Genomic DNA, 15351 nt, shown 5'->3' with positions numbered 1-15351 from the left:
GAGAAAAATTTTTAATATTGAGTGTTTTAATCTTTTTCATTATGTTTGGGTTCTTTGTTTTTACAGGCCTTAGGCTACTTTCAAAGGGCAGAGCAAGGTAAAATATTTCAGACACTACTATTAAAATTGTGAATAATAACAATTTAAAAAAATATTTATTCTGAACACCTTTGTATTGTCAAATAATTCTTAATGTTTTATTCAGTAAAGAGCACTTGAGTAAGAAATAGCCCAAACTGTGTTTAGATGTGCCATTCTGGAATGGTCTTTCATTTGATGTAATTCAGAGGCTTCACAGGTTAATCGTCTTACTCAAGATCACTCAGCTAATTAGAGGCATTTACATGGAAACTCTGGTTTTAAACCAGGGCAGTTACCCTGTTGCAGAAGAGTTTTGTGTCACTCTTGCTCGGAAGAAATGGCAGCCTGCAGTGACACCAGCCCATCCTATGTTTATCTTTTTTTAATATTAACACAATTAGAGAAGGGATATAAGCATGTTACCAAACACACCCAAAAATTTGCAAATGTTTTTCTAAATCAGAAAAATCAAAGACTATTAAATTTGAGAACCTACTCATATGGACTTATTCAAATGCTTATATGATAGCAAAGAAATTTTCAAAAAAAATTACTGATTTCAGAGAGAGAATGAGAACATCAGTTTGTTGTTCTGTTTATGCATTCATTGATTGATTCTTATATATTGCCCTAACCCCAGGGATTGAACCTGCCACTTTGGCATATTAGGACGATGCTCTAACCAAACTACCATGCCAGCACAGCGAAGTATTTAAAAAGAAAAACACTTTTTCTGAATAATTGTCTTAAGTGTTAACTAGCTCTCTAATACATTAATTGCAATTTACTGTTACTGCCTTCCATTGGTATCCTCATGATGGTAGTTTTATGTATCATGAATATAAATATGGGAATGAAGTTGCCTAAAAGGGTGTTAGATAATGAAGGATTAGGAGTATTGAGGAAAACATGGTGTTGCTCTCCTGGAACTAAAATCCTCAGTAACTGATTGTTCTCACCTTTTACCTTAAAGGTCACTTGCATAAGGCAGCCTTTCCTTGTGGCCCATGTCTTGTTTAGAAGTCCTTCCTCTGCCTTAAGTACCTTTAAGCTCTCCCATTGGAGTTTTTGTTACTCCAGTGTGAATACTTGTCCATGTCTACAGCTAAATGCAGGGAGGATGGGGGCTTTTTTTGCTCGCAGTTGCATCCTTGCTGTTTAGCCTGGTCCTGGGCAAATTTGCTGAATGAGAGAGATGAATCAATGAATGAATGACTTGCATTTTACCCCAAGGAAACCTTAAGCACATCCACATGTCATCTTGCAAATATGTTAACATGAAAGAAGTAAAAGTTTTGGGTTAGGAGCAAATGAAGGTAAATTGTATCCAAGAATAAGTATGATTTGAATATAGAGGTCCCCAAGCTGATACATGGAAACTCTGTAAAGAATTAATGAAGTTTGTGAGATGAAACTATGCTTTCATTCATAGGCTTTGTGTTGACATTTTTCCCTCAGCCAACAATGTTCTCCACTTTTCTGTTTAAAACCCTACTCGGCCTCCAATTCAGCCCAGGTATAACCTGTTAAGAGTTAGTTGCTTTTTTCTTTGGTTTCTCATCTTTTCTTTCTTACATTATATTTCATTGTGCTCATGTTCCTCCTTTTCATTATAAATTCCAAAAAAGCAGATTGTTTCATCTATGCATAAGGGCAGCTCCCATCCAATATGTGTTGGTACAGTGTGTGAATCATCATGATGTCTCATTCAACAGTCTGCTGAGTACATGCTATGTTCTAGGCACTTAGGGTGCAACAGGGAAAAAAGGTGATAAAGGAAAGTCTCTGTCCTGTGGTAGGTAGCTTGTCTCCCAGTGACTGGATGGAGCATCAGCTTTATAAAATGCCATGAAATGATGAAATGAAAGGTGTGTGTAATAGAATCCTACCACATAGTAGATACTCAATTACCTTGTTTTATGCATCTTTTGGAGATAATAAATACAGAGTTGAATAAAAGAGTATCCCAGTTAGCCTAATCATTTATTGATCACACAAATTTATTTTCAGAATTTAGACCAAAAAAAATAAAGCCTTTAAAAATAAGAGCAGTACTATTTCTTCTGAGATAATTGTTTTTCTTTCTTATGAACAGTGGATCCAAACTTCTACAGCAAAAACTTGCTTCTTTTAGGAAAGACATATTTGAAGCTACAAAACAAAAAGCTTGCTGCTTTTTGGCTGTTAAAAGCCAAGGACTACCCGGCACACACACAGGAGGATAAACAGGTAACGTCTCCAGTGAAGTAAGGCAGATAGGTTTCCATTGAGGCACTCTTATACATAAAAGTGAATTAAGAACGTCTTTAAAAACATAAGTTGTCTAAATACATATTGTTGAAAACAAGAGTGTTCATTTTGAATATGAATTAACATTTATGCTAATTTCTGTACAACATATGCTTAGTTACTATCAACAGATGTTATGAATTCCTTGTGAGTTATTCCTGTTAGAGATACATAGGTAATCAAATGAGATTTCTAAAATAAATGGCAAGGGGTAGGTGGGTGGGAGGTTCTGGTGTGTGGAAGAGTCATTGCTAAGAAATTTTATTCTTAAAATATGCTATCCTAATTTTTGGAAACAGACATTGCAGTCTACCTTATGAACTTAAACTTCACAAGTTCTACTGTCTATTACATGCATTTTTCCTTTTTAGGTACAGGCAGAAGCTACTCAGTTGCTTACAGGTTTCAGTGGCAAGAATTGAGAATTTTTCAGAGAAGAAATCACCTGAAATCTAGGAAACACTGCCTTTTCATCAAATTATAAGTATGTTAACCATAACTGTTCTGTGGCTGTTTTTTTAATGTTGTGACCATTTAACAAATATACAAAATTCTAGGTTCTTCACAAATAACAAGTCAAAAGAAATAATTGCTATGAGGGTAGAGGTGTCTCCATGGCTCAGGGGGCAGTTACCGTGTGTCTGAGACACTAGCAGTTCCAGGTGGTAGGACATTTGAGGTCTGTTCACATGGGATGGAGGGGAGTAGGAAGGAAAGCCCATGAAGAGGGGCAACTGAGGGTGCATTTTCAAGTTGGACTGGTTCCCAGTTGAAATCTTGCAGAGAGGGGACAGTGAAAGTTAGGAGGTTGGGGATTGAGGGCTCTGGGTGTAAAGCAGTTAAATGATGTATCTGGGAGCCAGGCTGCCTCAGGAGGGAACTGGAAATGAGTGATCTCTGTGTGTGATGTGACTTTGTCTCACAAGTGGGTTGATCTGGGACTTGACAGAGCCCAAGTTCTGTTGCCTTATGGGTTGAAAGCAACACAGAACTTGAGGGAAAAGTGGAATGTAAGATGTTTAAGTAGGCAGACAATACTGCTTCCTTGGGGCTGGATGTGACCCTGCAAAGTCTGAAGCTTTAAAAAAAGGATGATTTGGAATGTGAGAGTGTATGTGTTGGGAGCTCCTCAGAGGGTATGGTGTCACAGTGGGGGGCAAGGGAGGGGAATGATGTGCTGTATCTTTTGCGTGTTCTCAAACACAAAGGAAAACAAAGCAGTGGCTCTGCCTTTCTCTGTGTATATAGCTGTGTATATTCCTGAATCTTGAAATTAACTGTAGATGATGTATTTCATCCCTGGATACTTCATCATCTCAGAATATGGCCCTCTTTCACAAATCCATGATCTCACCTAGAAATCCAACTCATTATTATCTCATACCCAGTCCTTTAAATTTCCTCAAGTGTCCCAAAATGTCTTACTTTCTTAAAAATCAGGATGCAAACGTATATTGCATTTGGAAATTACTCCCTCAGCTTTTCTTCTCAGCTGTGACTGTGAAGTAGCCAGGCCAGTTGTCTTAGATCACAGGGCAAACACAAGGCCCAGTGGCAGACTCCAGCCCTCCACCTTGTTTTGGCCAGCCTGGTACCTTGTTTCTACCTGGCAGCTCTGCCAACCTCCTTGCAGGTAGTTAAGGAGTAGCTACGTTTATACACTCCTAAAATTACTTTCAGCCCTTTGAAGGCAACCTCGAGGCTGATGTGGCCCCCCAGTGAAAATCAGTTTGACACCTGTCTTTGATTGTCTGTTGTTCAGTGGGCCTTACTGAACCCGCTTTGAGAACCACTGGCCCACCTGACTTTCAAGGACCCCCAGTTAATTATGGTGGATCTTTTGTGTCCAACTTGACATTTATCACTTTCCTTTAGAGTAACTTTGAATGTTATTTTCTGTAGATGAATTAGCAGGTAATGAAATGGGAGGTAAGAGGTTTGGGTAAATGCTGTCTCCTGAGTGATTTGTGTGTGTGTGTGTGTGTGTGTGTGTGTGTGTGAGAAAGGGAAAGAAACATCAGATTGTTGTTGTTCCACTTATTTATGAATTCATTGGTTGATTCTTAATGTACCCTGATCAGGGATCAAAACACCTTTGCACATCCTGGCGATTCCAACTGAGCTAGCCTACCAGGACCTGTAGAGCTTTTAAAAAACTTTTTTAAAATTGATTTCAGAGAGAGAGAGAGAAACATCAATTTGTTACTCTATTTATTTATGCTTTCATTGGTTGATGCCTGTATGTGCTCTGATTAGGGATCAAACCTTCATCCTTGGTGTAGTGGGATAATCCTCTAACCAACTGAGGTCCCAGGCCAGAGCTAAAATGTGTTTTTAACTTTATAGATTCATAACAAGGTGCAAAAACTAACACAGGGAGGTCCTATGCATCCTGCTTTGCTTGCCCAGTAGTGATGTTTAACACAGTCAGACCCTGTTCAGATCGATCCACTTTGAAGTGTTCTTATTTGTGTATGTGTGCAGTTTTGTCACCTTGGAAACTTTTGTGACTGTTCTAGATTCCTTGTCATCACCAGGCTCCCTGGTGCTGTCTCTTCAGTCATATACACCTCTCCATCCATCCTGACCTGTCCTCTATAATTTTGTCATTTTAGGAGTTATATAAATGGAATCATACAGTACCTGACCTTTTGAGATACATCTAAGTTCAGTCAGTGAGTTCATTTCTTTGTATTGTTGACTGTTTCATTGTGTGGGTGTTCCCATTCATTTAACCTGAATCTATTGGAAGGCAGTTAAGCCATGGGAATCTTCGGTGCTATGATCATTAGAATGGTACATCTCCTATCTCTGGGATAGACACTTAGTAGTTGTTGGGCCTGTTACAGAGCTGTTGTGTTCTCCCTGTAACTAAGGGGCAGTTCCCTCCTTTAGGACATGGCACCTTCCAGGGGTCTATGTACTTTCTCAGTCTCTGCCTTTTGACTCCCAGGAGTATGATGACCCCGGACTTCCTTTAGGTTAGACCTGCTTTGAACTACGGGAGCCCAGTCTGGCTCCGTCCTGTGCAGCCCCTCTGGGCTCCTGTCCCAGCACTGACTGCTATTTTGAGATGTTTATTTTCCCTTGTTTCCCCTCCTATGTGTGTACACAAATATTTGTGTTCTATCTTGTAAGCATTACAGACTGGCTGGGTGGTTACAAGGACCTCCTTGTAGATGTTTCCTTTTTTAGAGGCTGTGACAAGAAATCTGAACTTGGAAATTGGCTACTATACTGTAAGAACCCAGAAGCTCTCAATTAACTTCTTGTTGGCAGTTTTCCCAACTGAGTATTTAAATTACAGACTGTGGACTTTGTAAAATGACTTTTCTCAGACTCTACAACAACAACAAAAAACCCAGTTCGTGGAGTCATGAGGATTAAGGAGTTACCATGAGTATCATCAGTATGTATATTAAATACCATGGCCCTCTGATTGCATTCTCCTTTGTGGAAATTGGGGAGTAAAGTTGGGATTTAGTAGGAGATGCCCCTTTTGGATTTGTCTTTGTTGGCAGAACATTATTTTGGTGGCATTTTTTGCTTTTGTGCAAGCTCACTCTAAACACTGTTTTGGCCTATGTGCCTGTGCATCACTGTGGTAACTTTGGCAAGGCCCATGGAGTTCATGTGACAAATGTCCTGCACTCAGCATTGAACTGTGTCTTATGACTGGAGAGTGTATACTAGGTGCAGAGGAGCCTCAAGAAGGCGAAATGCTGTCTGATGAGGTCACGTGGGGATGTGATCTGCCAAAGGAAAAGCATAGAACACGAGTTTAGCTTTTAAGTTCAGTGGATTAAGAGTATGTGTTTTGAAGGGAGTGAGAAGTGGGGTGAACTACAATGTCAGTGTTGCTGACCCACACCACTCTGTCTGCCTCTGAGGATGAGAAGAGCTGGGTGGGTGGGCACGCCAAGGCTGTAGGTTAACAGTTTTTCAGACCTTTCAGTTCTAACTGCTGAGGAGGGACTGAGAACAAAACCACTTGTAGTGTCTGTCCAGAGAAGGCCAACAACTAATATGGTATATGAAAGTGTGTTGTGCCTGTGATCTGTTTGCTGGTACTGGTGCTGCATGTTGCTGAGCCTCCCCTGGGAGCTGTCTGTGCTGGGACCAGTCAAGACAGGGGATCCTGCCTGCAGGTCTGTATCTCTGTCATCATCATGGAAGGGGGAAGGCCTCTCCAGAAAGCTGATCTGGGTTATGTTAGCCCATTTGATCACAATAATTTCTTACCTGAAGTGGAGAGGGGACCAGACCCATGAAAACCTCCTGTCTTCAATCATTACAAACTCATCCAGCTGGGGATCCTTTATGTGTCTGACAGTGAACTCTTTTCAGGTATAACTTGAGTAGCACTTTGAAGACTAGTTATCACTGTCATATATGTTAGATTAAAAAAAAATTCTTTAGGCTTGAAAAGAACCCGTGTCAGCAGTTAGAATTTGGGAAAGGAGTCTATTCAACCAACTGGATTGCATCTTTACTCTGAGTTTTGAAAAAATACAGAACACAATCTAATATATAAAAAAAAATTTTTGGCAAAACAAACTTTAGGGAGATTAGATTGTATACTAATTTTTGTATATATTCAGCAGTGAAATATGTTAACATTCTAAGATGTCACTTCTGTGGTTATAGAAAATTTTTAGGTAAATGGAATTTACAGTGCATATTGAAATGATGCATATTTAAATTTTTGTATTAATTAGGAAGCCCTGTTTGGTAAAGTAGCATTAATATCACATCAGATTTTAATTTGTTATACAACTTTGTAGTTCAGAAAATGGCTTTGATAACAATTAAAAAGTTAGTTACTTAGGACAAAAATAATCTATATGGAAAGGGGGAAGGACCAAAAGATTGTTGATATGCTTATTTAATTCAGATACATAGAATTTTCATGAACAGAAAATCATTAGACTCATTTGAGTTCAAATGCTTATGAACTCTTTAGTCCATCTGGTTTAATGAACTAAAACTTTGAAAACAAAAATGGACAAGTTCACGTTACCTTTTATATGTCCCTAAGTATCAAACTGCATCAAGTTATGAATTAAAAGACCATCACACTTAAAAACAAAAGTACAGATGTGCCTGATTCTTTTAATCCCACAAATACCTAGTATCCCAAAGGAACATGTAAACAAAACTCTATGCTTCTCAATAGATTCCATCTCTAAACTAGAAAGAATGGGGCTGGGTCTGTTAGTACATGACTTTCACGTAAGGATGCTTTCATTTGTTACTTGGACTGCATTTCCTTAGTGGTGTAGCAGAAGGGAAATTTTCAACTACTGTATTTATTTAAAATAAATTGACAGGTTTGAGCACCTGTCTTCAGAAAAGCCAGCAGCATTAGTTAACATACTCTAAGTCAGACTTGGCCTAGGCCCTCAGTACCTTCCTGAACAGCCACACAACTGCACATACCACGTGGGATATGTCATGTGAAGGGGCAGAACTGAGGTGAAGGCATCTGGACTGCTTCCGCAGGAATGCTGTTGTGATGATGCAGCCAAGCAGCTCTATAAAACTAGAGCCACTACGGGCACACTGATGTAGATACTTATTTTTAATAAAGTCTCTTGCTGCAAAAGTTAAAGGTAATCTTTTTTCCTGGTCAATCAGTTCAAGGGAATAATAAATAAAGTAGAAAAGGATGAGTTCTTTTGTATATTCTGTGTAACAACAGAAAACATTTATATTTAGAGATGTTCAGAAAATGCACCGTACAGAACGAACGGCTTATTTACACTTATCTGTGAAATTTTTCTTGGCTGGGGTATGTGAACACCAGAGTTCCCCAAGATGAGAAACCTCATTTATTCTTGTCCAAACCCCTCTGTTTCTTCTATTGCAAAAAGAAGTTTCTCTTTCAGTTGCTCATAACTCTTATACGGTGGGAGGTCCAAGCGATTAAAACTAAACAGAAACAAAATCAGATGTGTGTTTAATAAAATGAAGATTTCTAATACAATATTTTTAAAGCACATTTGAAAAACTAAAAGGACAGAGACATGTTACTATACTACTTATATCTATCATTATTAATGTATACAAATTTCTTGCAGCAGTCTATTCAGACTTAAGACCTAGTCATAAGAGTATTTTAACATTTCCCAGAGAAAATGGTCTAGCATTTTAATCACTGTCTTGAAAGGCGCATTTATATCCCTCTCTCTCCCTCTTTCGAAAGTAATCAAAACTCAGACCCTGAATGATTTCAATCTTGTCCTTTCTCATTTCTTGTACTTTGACGGGGGACATCCCACAAGTAGGTAAATTGGTTTCCCTTTCCAGTAGGCAGTCTCATCCTGCCTGTAGCTGTGAGCCTTGCCTTCCTGACAACTCCTTCAACACCCACCAGTGACCTTACATTTTGAAAAAAACAAAAAGCGAAGGTTGATAACTGTCTCCCTTTCACAAAATCTAAAATCTGTCTATAGTGACAACCAGCTTTCCCCCCTCCTGTTACAGCAAAGGCCAGTTCCTTTCAGCTGTCCCTGGTGATTCTCTCTGGTTATGGAATGCCCTGTCTGCCTTGGCAACTCAACCTCCACTGGCTTCACCAATTTAATCTTGGCTCGTATGCAAATGTATGGTCACAGGATCCCTTTTCATACTTTCAAAGTACTGAGAACCCCAAACAGCTTTTGTTGATGTGAATTATAACTACTATGTTAGAAGTTAAAACTGAAAAATTTAAAAAATAATTCATTTTGAAACGTGACCTTGTTTTATATTTCTGTAAATCTTTTTACTGTCTGGACTCTGATACCTGTACAGCTCTGTTGTACTATATGATCTTCGTTAGGAGATGTATACCTGTCTCCCACATGTTCAGTAGGAACTAGAGATGGGCTCTAGTCACTTTTTCAGATAATTGTATTATTCCTTGACACTATACTAGATTTGACCAGGTTACATGTAATATGAAATCAAAGAATTTTTTTGTACTGTTATGTAAAATCCATTGGATGGTGTTGCCCTCTGAACCATCTTTTTTTACCCGTGCATGATTTTGTGACATATATTGGTCACTTGCAAATATGGTTCACCAACTTACAGAGGATTTTCAAATGTGACACATTTAATTACGTAATAGAAAAAAAATTCATCTCGTCAGTAACTGCTAATCTCACCAAAAAGTCCTGGGAGGCTGTCAAGCCCATGGTGTGTATATGTATATATGTGTGCATATATAAAAGTTTTCCAAAATTCTAATTTTTGCTCAAAACCTTCACTGCCCACAAATGCTGTGAATTGTTTTCCTTGAAGTGACACACTTACTTCACTACTTTCAAGAAAGTATTTGCCAAATATCCAAGTCTGAATAAACCATTTGTTAGTCATTCTTTGAAGTAATGGGAGTGTTCATAAAGAAGCCAGCTGGGTCAGCCTTCAACTCAAGCAGCTGCTTAAAAGCCTCCCCTCACAACAGGCACCATCATCAGACACATGCTTAGATACCAGATGAACAAAGTCAATTCTCACAGCCTCATGAGGTGTAATCCACAGTGAACCAAGTTGTTTTTTTCTTTTGCTGTCAACAGCATACATGGTTAACAAGGACCTGGTGAAGGGGTGACAGTTTGCCACCAGCATGCAGATGAGAATACCATAAAAAGGTGAAGCGTGGCTTAGCACGAACATAGTTCTGACCGAAGAGAACCACCCATGTCAGGTCGCCACCTGCTGGGAACACCGACAGTTCTGTATTATCTCCCTGTTCACTGTCTCTGATCTCTCCTTTGGCCAGTAGATTTCCTTGAATCTCATCATCCGCTAATTAAAACCTTTTAGAAGCTTCCACTTGCCCTTACAGTGAAATCCACACTCTTCAGAGTAGCCCAGGGTCCTGCACAGTTGACCTGTAATGACTGCCTGCATTTCCAAAGCCCTTATTTCTCTCCCCTGACTCACAGTCTGTTCCACTCAAACCAGTCATTTCTGCAATTTCTCACTTCAGGGTACTTGTAAACAACCATGTACAAAGAGTGCATTTCCCAGATCTCCAGAGCATGCTGTTCATCAAACTCCAACATGGCCCTTTCTGAGGGCTCCTTGCCCACCAGGCTAGCTGTGTCTACCACGGCTCAGCTTCATTTCCCTCCAGACGTCCTAGAGCTGTCATTTGCATGCCCTCCCCTAAGGAGTGCAAACTGACAGTGGATACTCTAAATATTGGTTTGTTCAGTCAGGACTAAACTTTGCAAGTATTCAGATTAACCAGGTAGAAACTATTTGGTGGTGCTCAGTTATAGGACGCTGCCTTAATGAGTATGTTCTAAATGCTGAAATCTGGCTACTCTAATGAATTAGCAGTTATATTGGGATCATATATTTAAAAAAAAAAAAGACAAGACTGGCTTTTACCTTCCACTTAGGACTGTCTTCAACTTACCACGTGTGGCTTCTTGGTAACCAGGTATCTTTCCCAACTTTTTCAATGCAAAATTTTTGAGGCCCATTACTTCCTAAACCAGGAAAATAAAGTAAAATTTATCTGATCCTTGAAACTTTTTGGTCTTGAAAACTAGTTATATAACACATCACATAGATAATACTACAGTGTCACTTGCTTCTGCCCTGAACAGCTCCTTCTGGCTGCAGGGACCCAGCAGCAAACATCATATCAGTGCAAAGACCAGTATCTGCAGAAGTCTACACCCCCACCACCCAGAGGGGCAGAGCAGTGGCCACCCAGGTGGGTGACTTTCCTTGTCTCACCCTACGTATAGCACCCGGAATGAGCCTTAGGCGAGTGACCAAAGTGACCCACAGAGGTGGCACTCACCCATGAGCTCAGCGAAGCCTCCAAGGGGCAGGCGGCAGGTTCCTGTGACAAACTGAAGCAGACGCATTCTCGCCTCATTGTCTGTATCCTTCACAAACTGTAACAAGGCCAAAGTTAATGTAAAATAAATGCTAAGTTATCTTCAGTAATGAAAATAGTAGACATTTAAAGTATTCCTAAATTTCTTCCAGATAATTAAGAGTGAACTTGAAGAATAAGAAATTTAACAATGAAATTGGTTCAAAAGAAAAGTGATAAAAAGTGGTTGCAGCATTTACCATTTATTAGGGCTAATTTGTGCAGTGCTGAGAATACTACAAAGAGGAAGCAGAAACTTAGAAATATCATCACTGATCCAAGAAACCAGGACAGGTGTTACAGCTGTCACCTCTGGAGGGTCCTGCCAGCACAGTGCCATGAACTTCTTTGGTGTGCAGCCCTCCCAATACTGTGAGATGGGTCCTACATTAGCATCCCCATTACATGTAAGGAGACAAGGCCTAGAGAGCCATACAGTGTGTCCTCAAATGGCTAATAAGTGGCAGAACACAGGTTGGGTAAGCTCTGAATCACTGTCCTGTCCTGGACAACTGCACTTTCCCTTTAGGGACCCCCCCCAAAAAGTGACCACTTCCACTCAGCACCACTTCCCAACTTTGCTCTTCATACTTAAAAACCATAAGTATGCATTCTTCCATAAATAATCTACTTCACTGTTTCTTTTCAAAGAGGGACACAAATGGGTTATGTGCTGTTACAATGATCTGAATTGGTCTGAGCATCTTCAAAGAAAGCAGGGATACTCAGAGCAGACATGTACCTTACAGGTGGGACTAAACTTAGGGATGGACAAGACAAGTCATATACTAATCCAGCCACAATGTTTCCATGCACAATGGTGCTGCTGACATACTCCATCAGACACAAAAATGAGTGGGTCTGGCATACACCTCACCACTGTCCCTAAAATCAACCCAATCCATGTGGATTTACGTGGTGTAAGCGTCAGCTTCTCAGATTTAGACACATCCAAGTGAACAGGCTGGGAGTGAGCCTAAAGGAACAATGGCAGACCCAACTGAAGTCACAGGTAGTAAGGGCAGCTTCCATGCCTTTGCCTCCAGGTGCTCAGCTCTCCACTTCTCAGAGCTGGCTCCTCCACACTCAGATTTTCCTTCGAACCAGCAGACAGTGTCACAGACACACCTTCCTTCCCCCTTAATGTTCTATCGAAACCAATCTCCAGTGTCTTTGTTCATCTGCATTTAAGAGGGACTGCAGGGCATAGTATTGCAGAATGGATATATTATAGTTTATTTTACTTAGTCCCCTCCTGATGCACATCAGATGTTTCCTGTCTCCATCAATGTTACCAATAATGCTGCACTAAGTACTCTGGTATGTGCCATCTTGCATGTCAAAACATATCTCTAAGACGAACACATGGCACATATCCTTCCATAAAGATGCAACTTTTGGAAAATCTTTTTCTAGTAATACAAATACCCAGACCATCTTTGCACCTGAGAGTGAAGCAGTAAACCAGCTCAGTTACTATGTAAGTCTCAGTTACTAGGTTTATGTGAAGACTATCTGCTGGCCTAGAGATTGTAAATTTTCAAATGAACATATAAAACAGAGTCTAGCATGAAGATCAGTACACAGCACTTGGATGCCCAGAGACCACCTAATGGAAGCTTTAGCCATCAGGAAAGGAAAGAGAAAGGAGAGGGTGGATATTACCCTGTGGATTATTCTAATTCCCTAGCATGTTGTCACCTTCAAATGAATTAAGTGTCTGCTTTGACTTCCTCATAAAACATACTTCCTCCTTCACTTACAGAATTAAGTAGAATTTGTAGACTACTTTGATATTGCTAGAAAAAATGCTATACCTAAACTTAAAGAAGTAATCACTTAAAGAAGATCCTGCCATTCATTCTTTCATCCAGAAATGGTCAAAATAAGCAATTTTTTAATATATATTCACTTTTAAAAAAAAATCCTTGCCCAAGGATACGTTTGATTTTAAAGAGGGAAGGAAGAGGACAGAGAAAGAGAAACATTGATACGCTGCCTCCTATAAGTGCCCCAACTGGTATCGAACCCACAACCCTAGGTAAGTGCTTTTACTGGGGACCGAACTGTCTTCCCCAGCCCCCCATGCAACATTTTGCTGTATGGGATGACGCTCCAACTGAGCCACCCAAACAAAGCCACATACTCACTTTTGGTTTAGAATTCAAAGACTAAAAAACCATGTCCAAAAGTCTCAACTTGGTGTCAATAATAAAAATTAAAAAAAAAACCCCAAACTTTTAAATTGCTGCTTCATTAGAAAATACCTTAAGTACTTTGTTTCAAAAAAAATAAAAATACCTGCCAAAACCAAATAATCTGCTTGCTGTTTCTTGTGTAATGCCGATATACAGTATTTCTCTGCCAGTCAGCCAGGTCCACCTCCTGCATGCCACAGAGCATAACCTGGGGCGGGGGGGGAGCACAGTCTCAGTTGTGGTCAGGACTTGGAGATGAGAACTATGACTCCATGTGCATGACAAACAGTGGTCACAGTAAGCAAATCCACAACATTTATAGCTATTTATCATGAAAGATTCTTTGGTACCTTATCTATGTTTTCTGAACTCAAAAAACAACCCAGCTATTCTTTAAGAAAACAATAGGTGTGTTAAAAGAGTATTTCCCTTTACTATAAATATATCCTAAACTAGGTATCCAAATTATTGATTCATTTCAAACATGAATTTCTGTCTTTTAAAAATGAGTGCTCTTATCTACTTAAAAAGATACTAACCTGTTTTCATTTATCCAGGATTTGGGAATAAAATATTCTATGTGAAATTTTCAAATAACTCCAATTTATTATATATGGGATGAAACTATTTTGTGCATAACAAAATAGTATGGTGCATACTATACTTCTCACACATCAACTTTGAACTATAATTTACAGACAACAAGATGCACATTTTAAGTATAGAGTCAGATGAGCTTCGACCTGTACACATACCTGTGTAACTACCACTGCAACAGAGATGCATTAACGTTTCTATGATGTCTCCTTTGCAGTCAAAAGCCACCACCCTCATGAGGTGCTAGGTGACCAATGACTTTGGATTCTCAAGAATATCACACACAGTGTGCACATACAGTCTTGTTTGTTCCCCGCCCAACACAATGTTATACCTGGTGCTTTGGGCACCAGCACTTTCTTATCACTGGGGTGTATTTCATTATATGAACATAAAACTCTTTATTTATCCATTCACTTGGTGGTAGACATTTAGATTACTTCAAATTTTCAGCTTTGAGGCATAAAGTTGTGACGAACATTACAGAAAAGTCTTTGTGTGGGTTTATTTCCTTTCACTTGGGTAAATACCTAACAGTTGAAGGGGCCAGGGCATGAGGGTGAGGTGTGTCTAACATGGTATTAGAACTAAATGGTCCCAAAGTAGACTTCATTGAGCTTTCACTTGCACTTTCCAGAGACTAAGGAGCCCTTTTCAGGCATTTACCTACTGTCACTGTCCTTGTGCTAAACAAGCCTTTGTTGATATCTGTTGCCATATGTGGGCTGTCTTTTAAGTAAAAACTTTGAAGAGGAGGAGGTTTCAGTTTTAATGAAGTCAAATTTAATCTGTGTGGTTTATAGTTTTTTTGTGATTTCTCTAAAAAACTAAATGCCTACACCAAGATTTTGCTTCTATGTTTTCTTTTTAGCTATCATATTTGTGTTTGATTTATTTTTAATTAATCTTTTTTTATGGGCTGAGGCAAGAGTTGAGGGTAATTTTCTTCCACGTGGATAGCCTGGTGATTCAACGTCCTTTGTTCAGAAGACTTTCCCTTTCCCCACTGAAATGTATTATCACTTCTGTTAAATATCAAATGACAATGACATGTGGGTCTATCTCTGGAGTTTCCAATGTTCCACTGATCTGTTTCTCCTTTCACAAAGACAACATTGTTAACCAGGGCTAACAATTCTTGAAAGCAGGTACTGCACAGCTTCCAAATCTGTCCATCTACAGCCTTTGTATTCCCTAGTAATTTTAGAATCAGCCTATCGATTTTTACAGAAAATTCTGCTGGGATGTTGAATGGGGTTGTATTGAATATACAGATTAATTTGGAGAGAACTGACATTTTTA

General features: G+C 39.4%; 2 protein-coding genes across 17 annotated transcripts in view; one reads left to right on the top strand and one right to left on the bottom strand.

Moving 5' to 3' along the window:
• The window catches only part of RMDN1 (regulator of microtubule dynamics 1), a 43873-nt gene extending 33136 nt beyond the window's left edge, over positions 1 to 10737 (top strand). For 3 of the 9 annotated variants that reach the window (XM_036031095.1, XM_036031097.1, XM_036031092.1), the window contains 3 exons: positions 67 to 97; positions 2216 to 2310; positions 2742 to 2869. In XM_036031095.1, coding sequence (XP_035886988.1) covers positions 67 to 97; positions 2216 to 2310; positions 2742 to 2792 — 177 coding nt within the window. In that variant the 3' untranslated portion in view covers positions 2793 to 2869. Of the gene's footprint in view, positions 1 to 66; positions 98 to 2176; positions 2311 to 2741; positions 2870 to 8856 lie in introns of those variants that run through there. The other 6 variants (XM_036031096.1, XM_036031093.1, XM_036031090.1 and 3 more) reach the window with 4 other exon arrangements.
• WWP1 (WW domain containing E3 ubiquitin protein ligase 1) overlaps positions 5456 to 15351 on the bottom strand; it is a 120783-nt gene continuing 110887 nt past the window's right edge. For all 8 annotated transcript variants that reach the window (XM_036031082.1, XM_036031079.1, XM_028517794.2 and 5 more), the window contains 4 exons: positions 13556 to 13660; positions 11177 to 11273; positions 10784 to 10856; positions 5456 to 8301 (listed from right to left, as the gene is read on the bottom strand). In XM_036031082.1, coding sequence (XP_035886975.1) covers positions 8202 to 8301; positions 10784 to 10856; positions 11177 to 11273; positions 13556 to 13660 — 375 coding nt within the window. In that variant the 3' untranslated portion in view covers positions 5456 to 8201. The remainder of the gene's footprint in view (positions 8302 to 10783; positions 10857 to 11176; positions 11274 to 13555; positions 13661 to 15351) is intronic.

The sequence above is a fragment of the Phyllostomus discolor genome, chromosome 7, assembly GCF_004126475.2.
Source record: "Phyllostomus discolor isolate MPI-MPIP mPhyDis1 chromosome 7, mPhyDis1.pri.v3, whole genome shotgun sequence".
NCBI lineage: Eukaryota > Metazoa > Chordata > Mammalia > Chiroptera > Phyllostomidae > Phyllostomus > Phyllostomus discolor.
This window is presented reverse-complemented; position numbering and strand designations above follow the sequence as displayed.